The 13,888-nt window shown below is 30.2% G+C and overlaps 1 protein-coding gene across 1 annotated transcript in view; it reads right to left on the bottom strand.

Annotated features, from left to right (window-relative positions):
* LOC111620697 (uncharacterized protein KIAA1109-like) overlaps positions 1-13,888 on the bottom strand; it is a 185,047-nt gene that overhangs the window by 76,221 nt on the left and 94,938 nt on the right. The window contains exons 27-32 of the mRNA XM_023362685.1: positions 13,044-13,264; positions 11,922-12,162; positions 5,898-6,116; positions 5,616-5,805; positions 5,433-5,522; positions 2,798-3,043 (exon numbers count right to left, since the gene is read on the bottom strand). Of these exons, the coding sequence (XP_023218453.1) occupies positions 2,798-3,043; positions 5,433-5,522; positions 5,616-5,805; positions 5,898-6,116; positions 11,922-12,162; positions 13,044-13,264 (1,207 nt within the window). The remainder of the gene's footprint in view (positions 1-2,797; positions 3,044-5,432; positions 5,523-5,615; positions 5,806-5,897; positions 6,117-11,921; positions 12,163-13,043; positions 13,265-13,888) is intronic.

Raw genomic sequence — 13,888 nt, 5'->3', positions numbered from 1 at the left:
AAAAATAATATTAGAAAGATTTTTTTAATATGTAAAACTATATAAATTAGTATATTATCACTAATATGTGAAAAAGATAACTGTAAAACTAACAAGGTATGCTTTTAATTAGTGCTGTCAGCTGTGAATAAGATCCTGGAGTATTGCATTGTAAATTATTGGAATATTGATCATAGGTTTTTTCCTTCAGCTAAGTTCTTTTTTCAATTAATTGCATTAAGCCATTGTTTTTTGAAGTTAGTATTTTTCAGGGCTGTGGAGTTGGAGTCAGAGTCAGAGTTGTGGAGTTTTGGTATTTTAGCCGGAGTCAGAGTCGTCAAAAAATCCGCCAACTCCGACTCCTTTTTACTTCCCAACTTCTTATGTATATAAAACGGAAAAGTATTGGAATCATGTCAAATTTGACCCTCCAGGTTTTTTTTTGCAAATCTACACGTTTGGAAACCTCCCAAACCCCTCAAAAAAGTCAGTAAAGGGGAAAAATTTGCACGCATGTGTGTGTTGGCATCTAATTTGTTTAATTTCTTTATTTTCTGTTCTGAGATATTAAACAATATCTCAGAATGGGTAAAGTTTAAGAAACAAAATGTGGTACTGCGTATAAAGGGGCATTAATACTATTAAATTTTGGTTTTTAATTAAAGGTCGACGGGGTGAAGACAAAAGTGATCATGTGTCATATCTCTTAATGAATATTTTACTCGTTATTAGCATTCAAAATTTTAAAAAAATATAAAATTTGTCTCTACCCTCAAAGTAAATTTTTTGTCATTTTATAATAGTATAGTAAAACCTGTTAAGATGTTCTCGCCTAAGATGTTAAAATGTATATGGGGACATGATTTAGTTCAACCATTTTGACGCTTAATAATTAACTCCTTTGTTAAACCATCTGACTCTGATTCCAACCACTCTGACCACAGAAATTATTAGGTTTCAAACAGAGTGAACAAATCATGCCCCCCACATAGTCTAACACATATAGAAAAAAATCTCAAATCTTTTGCATATTTCAAAATTTCAAGGTGTCCTGAGTCCAAAAATGTAAAAATTTGAAAAGAGTCATTTTTTGACCGAGCGCTACACTTTCCCTCTCTTATATATAACAGCCGGAAAAGTAAAAGTTATCGAATACATATTTATATATTACTTAGAGGAGTCTTTTAGCTTTGGAATAAAATGTTTCTACGTTCTATATTTATTAAAACTCTATTTATTGAATCTTTTATTCTGAGGTCACGTGATGACATCAGAATTTCCGTGTCTCTTTCGGTAACAAGTCTGCCCCTGGTCAGAGTTGGATGGTAAGAAAAAGTCGGAGTCGGTAGATTTTTACGCGTCTCCATAGCCCTGGTATTTTTGTAAAGTTTGTACACTATATAAAATTCCCAATTCCAAGTCATTACTGCCTCAAATTTCAAAATTGTAATTCTGATTTTATCTGTTAGCATCCTTTGAAATACATATTTTAAACTTTCTATTCAATGCCAATCACATTATTTTTCCTTTAAAATAACTATCAAAGTTTAGCTATAGTTCAAAACCAATTATCTGTATTAACACTCATTATTTGCACTGATAATCAGTAATAACACTCATTATTTGCACTGATGTTGAATTCCATAAATTTTCAATTAAATTCATGTCCATTATTAATGTCTTTAATTTTTTTTAAATTTCTAAAAACTTAAAGACATTAATACAGTAGAGCGTTGTTTATCCAAATCAATTGGGGACTGGGGTTGTTCGGATAACTTATTTTTCGGATAACTGATTATGTACAAAAAATACATTAACCCTATCCCGTGTTGAAATTTTTCTCCATTGTGTGTCGCTTCGCGGTGAATTTTCGTCGATGTTAAGCCTAACGTAAACTTTTTAAAATAATAATCATGGCTATTGTATCGTTAAAAATTATTCCTTTGTTTTTTACAAACAAAATAAATATATTGAAAAATATAAAAACAAAAAAAATTATACTTTAGAAGTTATCTAGTATCAAAAACGTTTGATTCAGCATGACACACTATCTTCAAAAAAAACACCACACAAAAGTGACAGTGCTGCCAGCTAAAACACACACAAACATAAAAAATATTGGAGTAGCCTAAGACATAGCCAAAGATTGCAGTGCCACAGCACTAGTGAAAATTTAAATTTGCCAACTGGAATTCTTTCGGATAACTGACTTTCGGATAAATGATGCTCTACTGTAATTAGATAATTGTTATGATATTGCAATTGTTTAGATCTAATATCAAATTCACACATAACAAAGAGAGAGAGAGAGAAATACAGTGAATAATATTTTAGATATAGAAGACACTACTTATTGTGATTACAGGTAATATCATCATTCTACAACGATACTGAAATCATTATATTAATTATATTTTTGTCATTATATCTATATGGGAGTAGTTGATATCTAAATATCCCAACTACTTATATAAATATAACAATAATTAACTGTTGATAATAATGTTATTGAAAGTTTTCATATCCGTATTTTCACAGAATGACTGAGATGATTTTTAATATATTACCTGAATTAATATATATATTTTTCTTTTCCAGTTTTTGGCTGTAATTTGGTTATAATAATTTGTATATAGTTGGTTATTAGTCAGTAAATATAAACACTGTTAGATAATCATAAAACTGTTTGATTTAATTTTTATTTAAATGGTTAATATTATTATTTAGGTTGTATTATTTCAATTTTTTCCTAAATAATTACAATAAATACAATCTATTATATATTCCAACAGCTATTTCTAATGGTAAGATTACTAACCTTCATGAACACTTTTTGAACTAATACTAAATGATTCAATAAATCAGTTGTTAAACTGTGTTCAAAAGAACCAATTTCTGCTAATGCACTGAGATAACTTCCTTGACATAAAACAACACCATCAGTAAAAGAATCTGCTTTACTAGCATTTGTATTGGTGGAATCTTGAATATACTCAGCAGAAATGTGAACAGGTGGTAAATCAACACTGGCTGAAGAAGGTAAATTACTCTCTGAAGTAGGAACCTGTAAAAGTAAAATTATTATTTTAAATAACAAGTAGTTTAATTAAGTTCATTAAAACATTAATTAATTGATAACATACAATTATTTAAATATTAATTAATACAGAAGTATAAGGCCTATTTTAATTAATCTGCTTGTAGCAGAAACAAAAAAATAAAAAATAAAAAGCTATCTAAAAATCTATCACAGACAATAATAACAAATACATAGTCTAACAATGCAACCTGACTTTATACCACTTCCTGTGAAATTATAAAGACTCCAGACAACAAACAGAGCAATAGAATGTGCATCATCCCAGCCAAAAACAAAGAAACTAACACTGACTCAATGTATGTTGGATATATCTCAAGATCCCTCACAATTAGTGGTTCACCAAACATAAAGATAATACAAAAAGAGAAAGATTTGCTACAGTTTTATCTTCCTTCACACAACTTCCCAGTATAGAGATAGTTTGGCAGGCAACCAAAATCATCAGAACCATATCTCACCCCTTCTATACAAACATCACAGAACTCCCTTCCCTAACTGGTAATATCTCTTTAGTTTGGCCTCTTAGTGCTCATTGAGCAGAAAAAGGCCTAAAGCCACAAAAAATATCTCCTTAGTCTTTTGCATCAAACAAATCATAATCTACCTCTCTACTTGTTTACTCTATCAATGTCTACCCTGTCTGCCTTCCTTCTGAAGCTAGCATTCCACTCTCAATTGTCTATCCCTGAGGATGGTTTGTTAACTGGGTTGAAAATGCTTACATTATTCAAATTTCACCACTGTTACAGATGCATTAATTAATCATAGATAATGTTAATGGTAATTAGTTTATATTAAATTAGTTAATCACTTATTTACTCTAAATCTGATAGAGTACTCATTCATGACAATGGCCATGCTGGCCACATTACCATCCTGAACTTGTCTCACTCCATGTGGACTTTAAACATCAAATATACTACAGATATTATTGACAATAAAAACTTTTTTATTTAATTTTTTCAAGCTAATTTAGCATTTACTATTATTACATTATACAATTTATTATTATTACTAGCAGATGAGCCTGGCGTTGCTCAGACAAAAAGTAATGATAGCAAAGATTAAGATTATTAGACTATAGTCAATCTTACCCGTTTTCACTGAGTGCAAGAATTAGGTCCCCCCCTCTTCTGAGACTAAGTAGAGAATTTTTAGATATCTGCTTACCACACTGGGATAACGATAATTAAAATTCACAGCAACCACTAACCGGTGCATAGTACCACTAAGTGATGAATAACAAACATTTTTGTAACCCCTTCCGAGTTCTTCAGGTTTACTGAATTTGAAAAATAAGCTGGATCTTCCCGAATCATTCTTAAATATAAATTCAAACATAAAATTGAACATTAATACAAAGAGTTTGAATAAAGCAAACTTATGTGCATGCACTCCCCATGTCAACTTTATATACAATGGAACACTAAATATCATTGAGAATTTTTAGGTCTCAAAATATGTTTGATTTCCTGTATAAATGCAAAAAAGACATTTAAAATAGTACAGTAGAAGCCGAGTTCTTCAGGGTAATCCTTAAACCTCTCTCTATCCCATGGTGGGAATTTCAAAAAATCCCTTCTTAATATGCATTCTCATGGCATACCCTATTAAAACGTAATAAAAAATGCAAAAAATGCATCTAAAAAAGTATAATAGAAGCTGAGTTCTTCATGGTAAGCCTTAATCCTCTCCTTCTCCCCGTGGAGGGAAATTTCGAAAAATCCCTTCTTAGTGTATGTTATGATGACATACCTTAACTATGTACCAAATTTCAACTTCTAAGCATTTGGGCTCTGCACTTTTTATCATCATTATTATCATTATCAACCCCTCTTGATTATATTATAAGATTTGATAAATAAAATAAAAATAAATTGAAAATAAAAAAAACTTTGTACTTGTATTTTCAACCCAATGCAGTATAGATGCTTGCAATCTCAAATATATCCGCTTTTTTTTGTTTCATTTATTTTAATTATGTCTACAATGAGCTTCTGACATAAATAAAACAAAAGAAATGAAAAAAAATGAAATGTTTAAGATGAAACTGACATGTTTTCAGAGATGGGTTACACAATGATTTTATATTTTATTTCTGTTTTAGAAAATTTTTAGAAGAAATGCTACCATAGGTTAGCCATTCAAAATTATGTTAGTTAAAAATTTTAAATTTTCTGTAAATTCCAGAGCTTATTGGCTTAATAAATTATAATGAAAAATTTAGCAAATATGAGATTATTTTAAAATAAAATTTTATTCAAAAGTCATTAATTAAAAAATACAAGAAATCAATTGCTATTAGGCCTTCAAATTTCATATATTTCAATTTATTTATAAGTAAATTACTAACTTTTGTATTAAAACTTAAGGTATGTTGAGGTAGATCAACAGTAAATTTTGCTTTACTTCCTGTTACACCCATACTTGTTACCTGACCCATCTGAAAATAATAAATAATTTTAAATTTATAGTGTTTTAGCAATTGAAATATAATAATTAAAAAACAGGAAAATATGATAATCAGTCAAATTACTTGATATTGTGCACATAATGAAGGCAATAATGCTGCTCCAACTGTTAAACTATCTAAAATAATACTGAAATGAATGACTATTGGTTTAATTAGTTCTTGGGCATCGGTATTAATTCTATGGTGAGTTGTCACATCCCATGGAGGTTGAGGAGAATGGCTGACAGTTGGTCCAAGTTCATCAATCTGCCTACTTTAATCAAAATTTTAGAAATTTCTTTTAAATTTTTTTCTTTTTAAAAAACAAAATTAATAATGTTATTAAAAAAAAAACTTATTTTGAACCTTGTTCTTGAAGGCTGACGAGTAACTCTCAATTCTTGTAATGTAGTAGACAACTGACGACTGCTTCGTGTCATCATGCCATGGAGGGCAACTGGGTGTTGAGGAATATCAAAATTCACTGGACCAATAGTTAAAAGAGCTGAATTTCTCCCCTTTCCTTTCCTATTTTGACTTGAATATAGAGCTTGAGATTTTCCAACCGTAATTTTCACTACAGTTCTGAAATTTTTAAATATCTTAAAATATCTGANTGTTTATGAGCGCTCGGGTTAGAGTTTGTCTTCCGCTAAGACATTAACAGATAGTTGACACATACTAGAACCGTTCCGAGTCTCGTTGTTTACATCTCGTGTCGCGCAAGAATTTCACGGTTTACTCGAGTTCGAACCTCGTCTGGGAACCCACAAATGTAAGTCATGCAATGATGAAAGTCCATTTACTCATATTATTAGCAATAATATATTAAAAGGGTTGATATATACCACATATAAAACTCATTAAGTTACATTTTAAAACTTATTTTACTTTATCCATTTTCATCTTTTTATCTATGTATTTTCATTATGTATTTTCATCTGTTTTTTCTATTGACAGTTTCCTCATTACAAATATTATTACAGTAGAGCGTCGTTTATCCGAATCAATTGGGGACTGAGGTGGTTCAGATAACTTATTTTTCAGATAACGAATCATGTACGAAAAAATATATTAATTTATCCCATGTTGAAATTTCTCTCTGTTGCGTGTCGCTTCACGTTGAATTTTCGTCGATGTTAAGCCTAACGAAGACTATTGTATCGTTAAAAATTATTTTTTTTATTTTGTACAAACAAAATNTTTTAAGATTTTTCAATGTAACATTTCTTCTTATATGTTAATAAAACATATGTAAAAATAAATGTTTCCTATATGTTAAGAAATATATTTGCATTGATTGAATTGAACAATTTTGAAAATATTTTCAAAAATTAAAAGTTTTCAACAGTGAAAATTATGTAATATTTATATAATTTTACAAAAATAATTTTGAAACAGAAGCTGTTCTCAATAGTCTGATGTTTTTGATTCAAGTTCATATATTTATTAACTGTATTAAAAGTATTTTATTGTCCACATTTCAGCCAAAAATGCACTTCAGGAAATGCCCTCAGCAGTTTGACAACTTATGTAGACACAACAAGGATTTAGAAATCATCTACAATAATACCACAATGTTTCACAAATAAACAGATCTCTTAGAACAAATCTAAACTTGATCATTGGATCTAAATGCCATAAAACAGGGGGCAGTTTAAAAATTGAATTATTCCAACAACAATGAATTATTGTGTCTATAATCTATAATTATTGTGTCACAATCTAAATATTGTGTCTATTGTAAACTAGTAAAAAAGGGAAGTGTAATTGTCTATGTATGAATAAATTAATTTATTCATAATTCAATTTTTGGAGAGCTTGAGTAATGCATGCACAAATCTCGCACTCGTGCCTGTTTGTAGAAACAGTCTCAGCATTTTGTATTTTCTTTTGACTTGACATATGTAGGTAGTCACCTGACTACCTACAAGTCTGGTTTATTTTATGTGCACATGATTTTGGTACCAAATACTATGTGCCAAATTGCAACTCCTGCCATGTACTCCTTCATACTTCTAAGTGTGCAGCCGTTGACTCATCATTAAAAAAAAAACAAACAAAAAAATTATTTGGAGTAAAGTATCTTTTTACAAATAGCTTTAAATTTAATGAAGTCAAGGAACAATTTGTCTAAAGATCTAATTGTTACATTCAGGTGGCAGTAGGGCATATGAATACAGGTTAATAATCTACTGTTGAATGTAGGAATATAGATAAAGGTATAATGAGCAAGAAGAAGGCCATTAAAATATTTGTTTGTATAGATATGATCAAAGTAATCTATATATTGGAATAGGTTAGAGAGGTCGAGACAGATTCACACATCAGAAGAGTTAGTACAGTAGTCAGTGAATTTAGACTAGGCTGCAGTTAACATGCCATCCAATAAATAGGTTTAAAAAAAAAGGAGTTTTGAATCATTGAATGGATGTTTTTACATAATTTAAAACAAATATACAGTAATTAATCATTATTTTTGCTAAATATCAACTTGATATCTTGCAAGTTTAACAAAATTGAATCAGTCAAACTTGAGTCACAGGATCAGAAAACATAGACCACTGTGTCATCCCCAACAATGAACATAGACCAGCCAATAATTTGCATTTAAATAATGTTACAATTGCAGTATTTCTGAGACAACTGATTATTTTAGCCTCATTTTAGCTGCAGTGATCATGTGAATGATATAAGGTGCTTTTTTTTAGTTTTATTTATGAACCTTTGCATTTTGTCTACAATGGCAAGAGGAAAAGCTGTTTCAGAAGATTTAAGAAATGCTATCATTGCTAAACACAGTTGTGGCATGTGCAAGATAACAGTATGCCAGATTATTGTTCAATACACTAACAACGACCATGTTATACCTAACAAAGATGCTGGACATCAGTGAAAAATTTGAAAAGTTTATGATAAAAATTTGAAAAGAATCATAAAAAACAACCGCTGTACCACAGCATTGAATGTAACTACAATATGGAATGATACAACTGAAAGAATGTATCTGTTTCGACAACATGCAGGAGACTGCAAGAAATGCATTTCCAGTTCTTTGCAGCACGTGAAAAACCTTTGTAACAGCACATCAAAAGAAGAAACGAGTACAGTGGGCCAAAGAACATCTCTCTTGGTCTCAACAAAAGTGGCATAAAATTCTGTGGTCTGATGAATCAAAATTTGAATTATCAGCAACAGACAAAAGCAAACATGTCATTCGATCTGCCAATGAAGCTAATTATCCATCATTGTTAAACCATTCAGTGAAGTTTCCTGCCAGCATCATGGTTTGAGGATGTATGAGTGCCATTGGTATGGGTGAGTTGACATTTGTTGATGGAACACTTGCTTCAGAGCAATACATTAACATTCTACAATAACATTAACTTCCATCCATAGCAAAGCTATATCCAAATAGAACCTGCATTTTCCAGCAGGATGGGGCCACATGTTACACAAGCAGAAAAATAAAACAGTGGCTTGCAGAAAAGAACACAGAAGTTCTTCTTTAGCCATCCAACAGCTCAGATCTTTCACCAATTGAGAATGTATGGAACATTATGAAGAAACATCTGCAAAAAACACATTCTTGGACTAAAAGCTTCCATCCTAACTATCTGGAATTCCATAAAGGCAGATGAATGTGAACACCTAGTCAAGCACGCTGAAACATATAGAAGGTGTTTTGGCCGCAAAAGGTGATGCAACAAAATATTAAACATGCAGTGGTCTATGTTCATTGATGAGGGTAATGCAGTGGTCTATGTTTTCTTATGCCTATGACTTAACTTTGACTGGCTCAATTTTGTTAAACTTGCAAGATATCAAGTTGATATTTAGCAAAACTAAAGATTAATTACTGTATATTTGTTTTAAATTATGTAATACATTCATGCAATGAATCAACACTACTTTTTTTTATACCTATCTATTGGATGGCATGTTAACTCCAGCCTGGTCTAAGTTCAGTGGTGACTACTGTAGATGGCATATGTGACAGTTTGTTGAGGATAAAAAAAACCTTTGTTTAGCTCTAGATTAAGTTTATTTAATGCAGATGCAGGAGCCAAACCCATTATTGATAACACATGATCAATTAAAGATTGAAAGTTAATGAAAAAAATAGCACGGAGTGTGTTTTTATTTGAAATGTTTTTAAAAGTTTGCCAAAGCATTCCATGACGAATAGATATCTTTTGTTTAGATTTTCTGTATGTAGATTAAAAGAAAAAGTCTGTTATCAAATATGACACCAAGATCACAGACACTATTAACAATCTCTAGGCACTGATTATTAAAAAAAGTTATTACTGAGAGAGTTTCTAACAAGGCTAAAAAACATAACTTTTGTTTTTCCAGGGTTTATTAAAAGTACAGTAACCCTTTGTTATGTTGCAGATTTGGATACAGTGAAACCTTGGTATACGACCTTAATCCATTCCTGATGTTTGGACTTATACCAAATAGGACATACACCGAACCAACCTTTCCCATAAGAAGTAATGTAAAAATGATTAATCCGTTCTCATGAAAAAAAAAAATGGCTGGCTTTAAACACCTCACTTTCCTGGCTAGTTCCTGCTTGATTTTTCATGAGATCAGCATGTATCTTTTTAGCTTTCTTGCAAATAATTGCTTCTGATACACTGTCTCTAGCATACTGTTTTTCAGTTATCCAAAGCAAAAGCAATTTCTTAACATTATCTAATGTCTTCGATCTCTGTTTAGAAATTGATTTAACTCCTTTCCCAACGTTAGCAGATTTAATAATGTCTTTATTTTTCACAATTGTCGATATCGTTGTTCTCGGAATACGGTATGCAACAGTTAAAATCTCGAATACGCATGCCACCTTCATATTTCTCAACAATCTCTTTTTTCAGTTCCATTGTGATTCTAGTCATTTGTTTAGTTTTCTGTTGCTTTTCATTTGCCTTTTTGCAATTCATGATTAATAAAAATAATAAAATTTTACTTACAAATTAAATTCAGAAGAAATTTAACAAAGTTATAAACTGTGCACTGTGAATGTCTAGTCTAGCCTAGTACACCGATAGTGCTACTTGTTCATAGATGGTGCGTATAATTGAATTAAGTTGTATACCGAGCAAAATTTGTTTCATCCAAACAGGATGTATTCCAAATTGGACGTATTCTAAAGCAGACGTATACTGAGGTACCACTGTGTACTGCCATTGAATTTCTTTTTGCAACGAAATATGATGTTTTATTCCTATTATTGTCCTTGAAACTACAAATGGAGGTGAAATAATAAATATGTCAAGATCTATTATAAATAAGCAAAACAGGTGGACAGATCAATTATCATTTATATTTCCTTTTGATGTTAAAAGTTGTTTATTTATTGATTTTAAGTACTGTGTCCTCATTTACAAGTTTCTGTGAATTTGAAATTCACAGAAACTTGTAAATGAGGCCCAATACCATCAATTTCACATCTTTATGTTAATTGATGGTATTGGGCCAATTCATATAAAGGTATAAAGGTGTGAAATTTCAAATTCACTGGGTAATGTGTAAGGAAAAGATTATTTTATTTCCAAACTGAAAGTTCTAAATTTTTAAGTAGTAACTTTATTTTGCTTTTTAGAGAATTTTTACTCTGTAATTTTATAATTTTTGATGTTCTATTATATGTTCAATATTTATTTTCTAAATTTTCAATTACTGTATTTATAATTTTATTAAAAAATATAAATTACACGTTTTTAATAAGCAATTTATTATGAAATAAAGTACTGTATAATAAAATTACAACTGATATTTTGTTTTTATATTGACAGTATTTTTCTTTAAATGTCATTGTTAAAGAAATAATAATGCTAAATGAGTGTCCGTGGAATTGATGTTTATGTAAACATCAATTAATATGCTATAACCGCATATAAAATTCAGTATTGAAAAACTAAGCTTATTTTATATCAGAAAACACTGCTGATGAAAGAATAGAGGATAGAGATTCTATAGCATGCATAATCTGTTTAGTAAAATTCCAAAATTTTTAGTACTCAATTATATTGTGTTTTTTCTTAATTTATCCCTGACAAGCACAATATAATGAGGGGCTATTGTATTTTAAAATATTTTATACAAAAAATAAGTTTATTGGGAAATGTCAGATTATAGTTTTATGTTTAGAGTAAAATACAAACATTAGTTTGATTTGTTAAGATGTAAATAATTTATATTGCATGACAAAGATCTTTCAAGTAAGGTAATTTATCTAAAGAGTTAAAATAGATCTAAGTAATGAAAAATATAAATCATGAAATTTCAGTAAAAGTGAAACAGCATTAAAATTTAAAAAAATTAGGTTAGAAATTATTTTAATATTTTGCACAAATTATATATGAATAAAGAAATATTTACTGTTGATTTGGAGACATTCCTTCAGAAAGTATAACCATTGTTTGACCTAATTGTCCTGTTAGTGATGATTCACTCCATTTTCTTGAAGTTCCCCGAACTCTTTCTCTGTGAGTTATACTAGCATGAAAACCATTTAATTCACCTTCCAGTTTCAAACCACTCAGCATTGCTAAAAGACGTGTATGTCTTATTCTTGCAACTCCAAAAACAACAAGTGGCACCCAATCATGAACTATTAAAGCTTAAAAAATAAAATGTATTGTTAATATATAAAAAAGAATTAAAATGTCTATAAAAGATAAAAATGATATAAAAATTAACATATATAAAATTAGAATTTTTTAATATAGCTGTTTGCATATTAAGTATACAATTACCATTCACAAACAAAAGTATACTTTTTTTTGAAAATTTTCAGTAAAGCATTCTTTACATTCAATTAAATACTGAATGACCACAATTGAAATAACCTTATTCAATGCTGTTTAGAGAGATATTTCACAGTCCAAATGCAATCAAACTTGATATGGTGAGATTTCAAGCTATCCCAAAGACATTCTAAAATGAGTACCAAAACTTATCACTAGGGCACCTTTGGCACTACAAACAACAAACATTTTATTTGTACAAGGCATTCATGCTATACAAAGACTAGTAATGCAGGGGACAAAATTCAATGTGGTTTCCATTCTGAAGGTGTAAACAGTAAAACCCTGAAGCAATAAACAGTATGGTTATGATAAACAACCATAATTGATTATCTGTGATGCTTCTCAAATGCAATCCTTGCAACCAAAAATCATATGGATTAAGATCCAAACAACCAGAATGGTATAAAGTAAAATAGATGTGAGTTTTGGTACTAATATTTTTACAGAAATGTCTTCTACATATTCTGAAATGTTACTCACCAGAACTGATTGTATTTAGATTGTTTAATATATCTCCAGACATCATTCAATAGAGGCACTTTAATTATGATCATCTAGTATAATTGTTAGCAGTAAATATTAAAGAAAAATAATAATAATCTTTTATAATTTACTTTAATATTTAAATTTTTTTTTAATATTTATTATTTATTAAATCATTAACATAAGATTAAATGTATTCAATACTTACATTTTAAATTTCTCAGCTGATCTTTTGCATGCTGTTTTTTTGGATCAACAGTTTGATTAGTATTCTGATCAGCAGCAGAATTTGTAGCCTCGGTTTCAAACTGATGTTCTTTCAATGGTTCATATTTACCATTTCCTTTATAATCTTCAGAAACATCTGGTGATTTTGCTTCTGTAACGGTAGGGACAGGTGCAGCAGCAGTTGTTGTCGTTGTTGTTGTCCTGTTTAAATAAAGAAAATTTTTATTTTCCATACAATTACTTAAAAAATTTAATAATATATTAATTATATTAAATGTAAGAATAATCAATTCCAAAAAAGATTTTTTTGTTTATGGTTGTTTGTTTTTGGTATTTTTTTGTTTTGAAATAGTTGCTGTACTTACAATATGTAAAATTAAATTCACCCCAAACTTATAAATTGATGAATGTGTAAGGTTTGCTGACGTTGAGGGGGAAAAAGTCTATCTCACGTCAGAATGAGCCTAAGGGAAACCGCGTATGTAGGCAGTGGCGAAGGAGGCAAATGATGCACAAGTGTTTTACAAGACAAAACCCGTTTATTTGTTCGAATTCATGCTTACATCGATATAGGATAATTCCAAAATCTCCTGGGAACGGCGAAAGTTCGTGATCTCGGTTGCAGTTCGGGCGGACGAGAAGGATATCCGGACGAAGCAGAAGTTCGTCGTTTCGTTGCGGTGTCCTCGGTGAGCGGCGGATGCACAACACAAATTTAATCACCACTGTAGGGTTAATCCGGAGGAGACTCTTCTTCGACCTTGAAGTTCCGATTTTTATAGTTTTTCCCCCACTGTTCGCCTTTCGGATTGGTCCCTCGTCCCT

This window comes from Centruroides sculpturatus, unplaced genomic scaffold (genome assembly GCF_000671375.1).
Source record: "Centruroides sculpturatus isolate CEXI.00-Female unplaced genomic scaffold, Cexi_2.0 scaffold243, whole genome shotgun sequence".
Lineage (NCBI taxonomy): Eukaryota > Metazoa > Arthropoda > Arachnida > Scorpiones > Buthidae > Centruroides > Centruroides sculpturatus.
The sequence above is the reverse complement of the archived record's forward strand: the minus strand, read 5'-3'. Positions and strand labels throughout refer to the sequence as shown.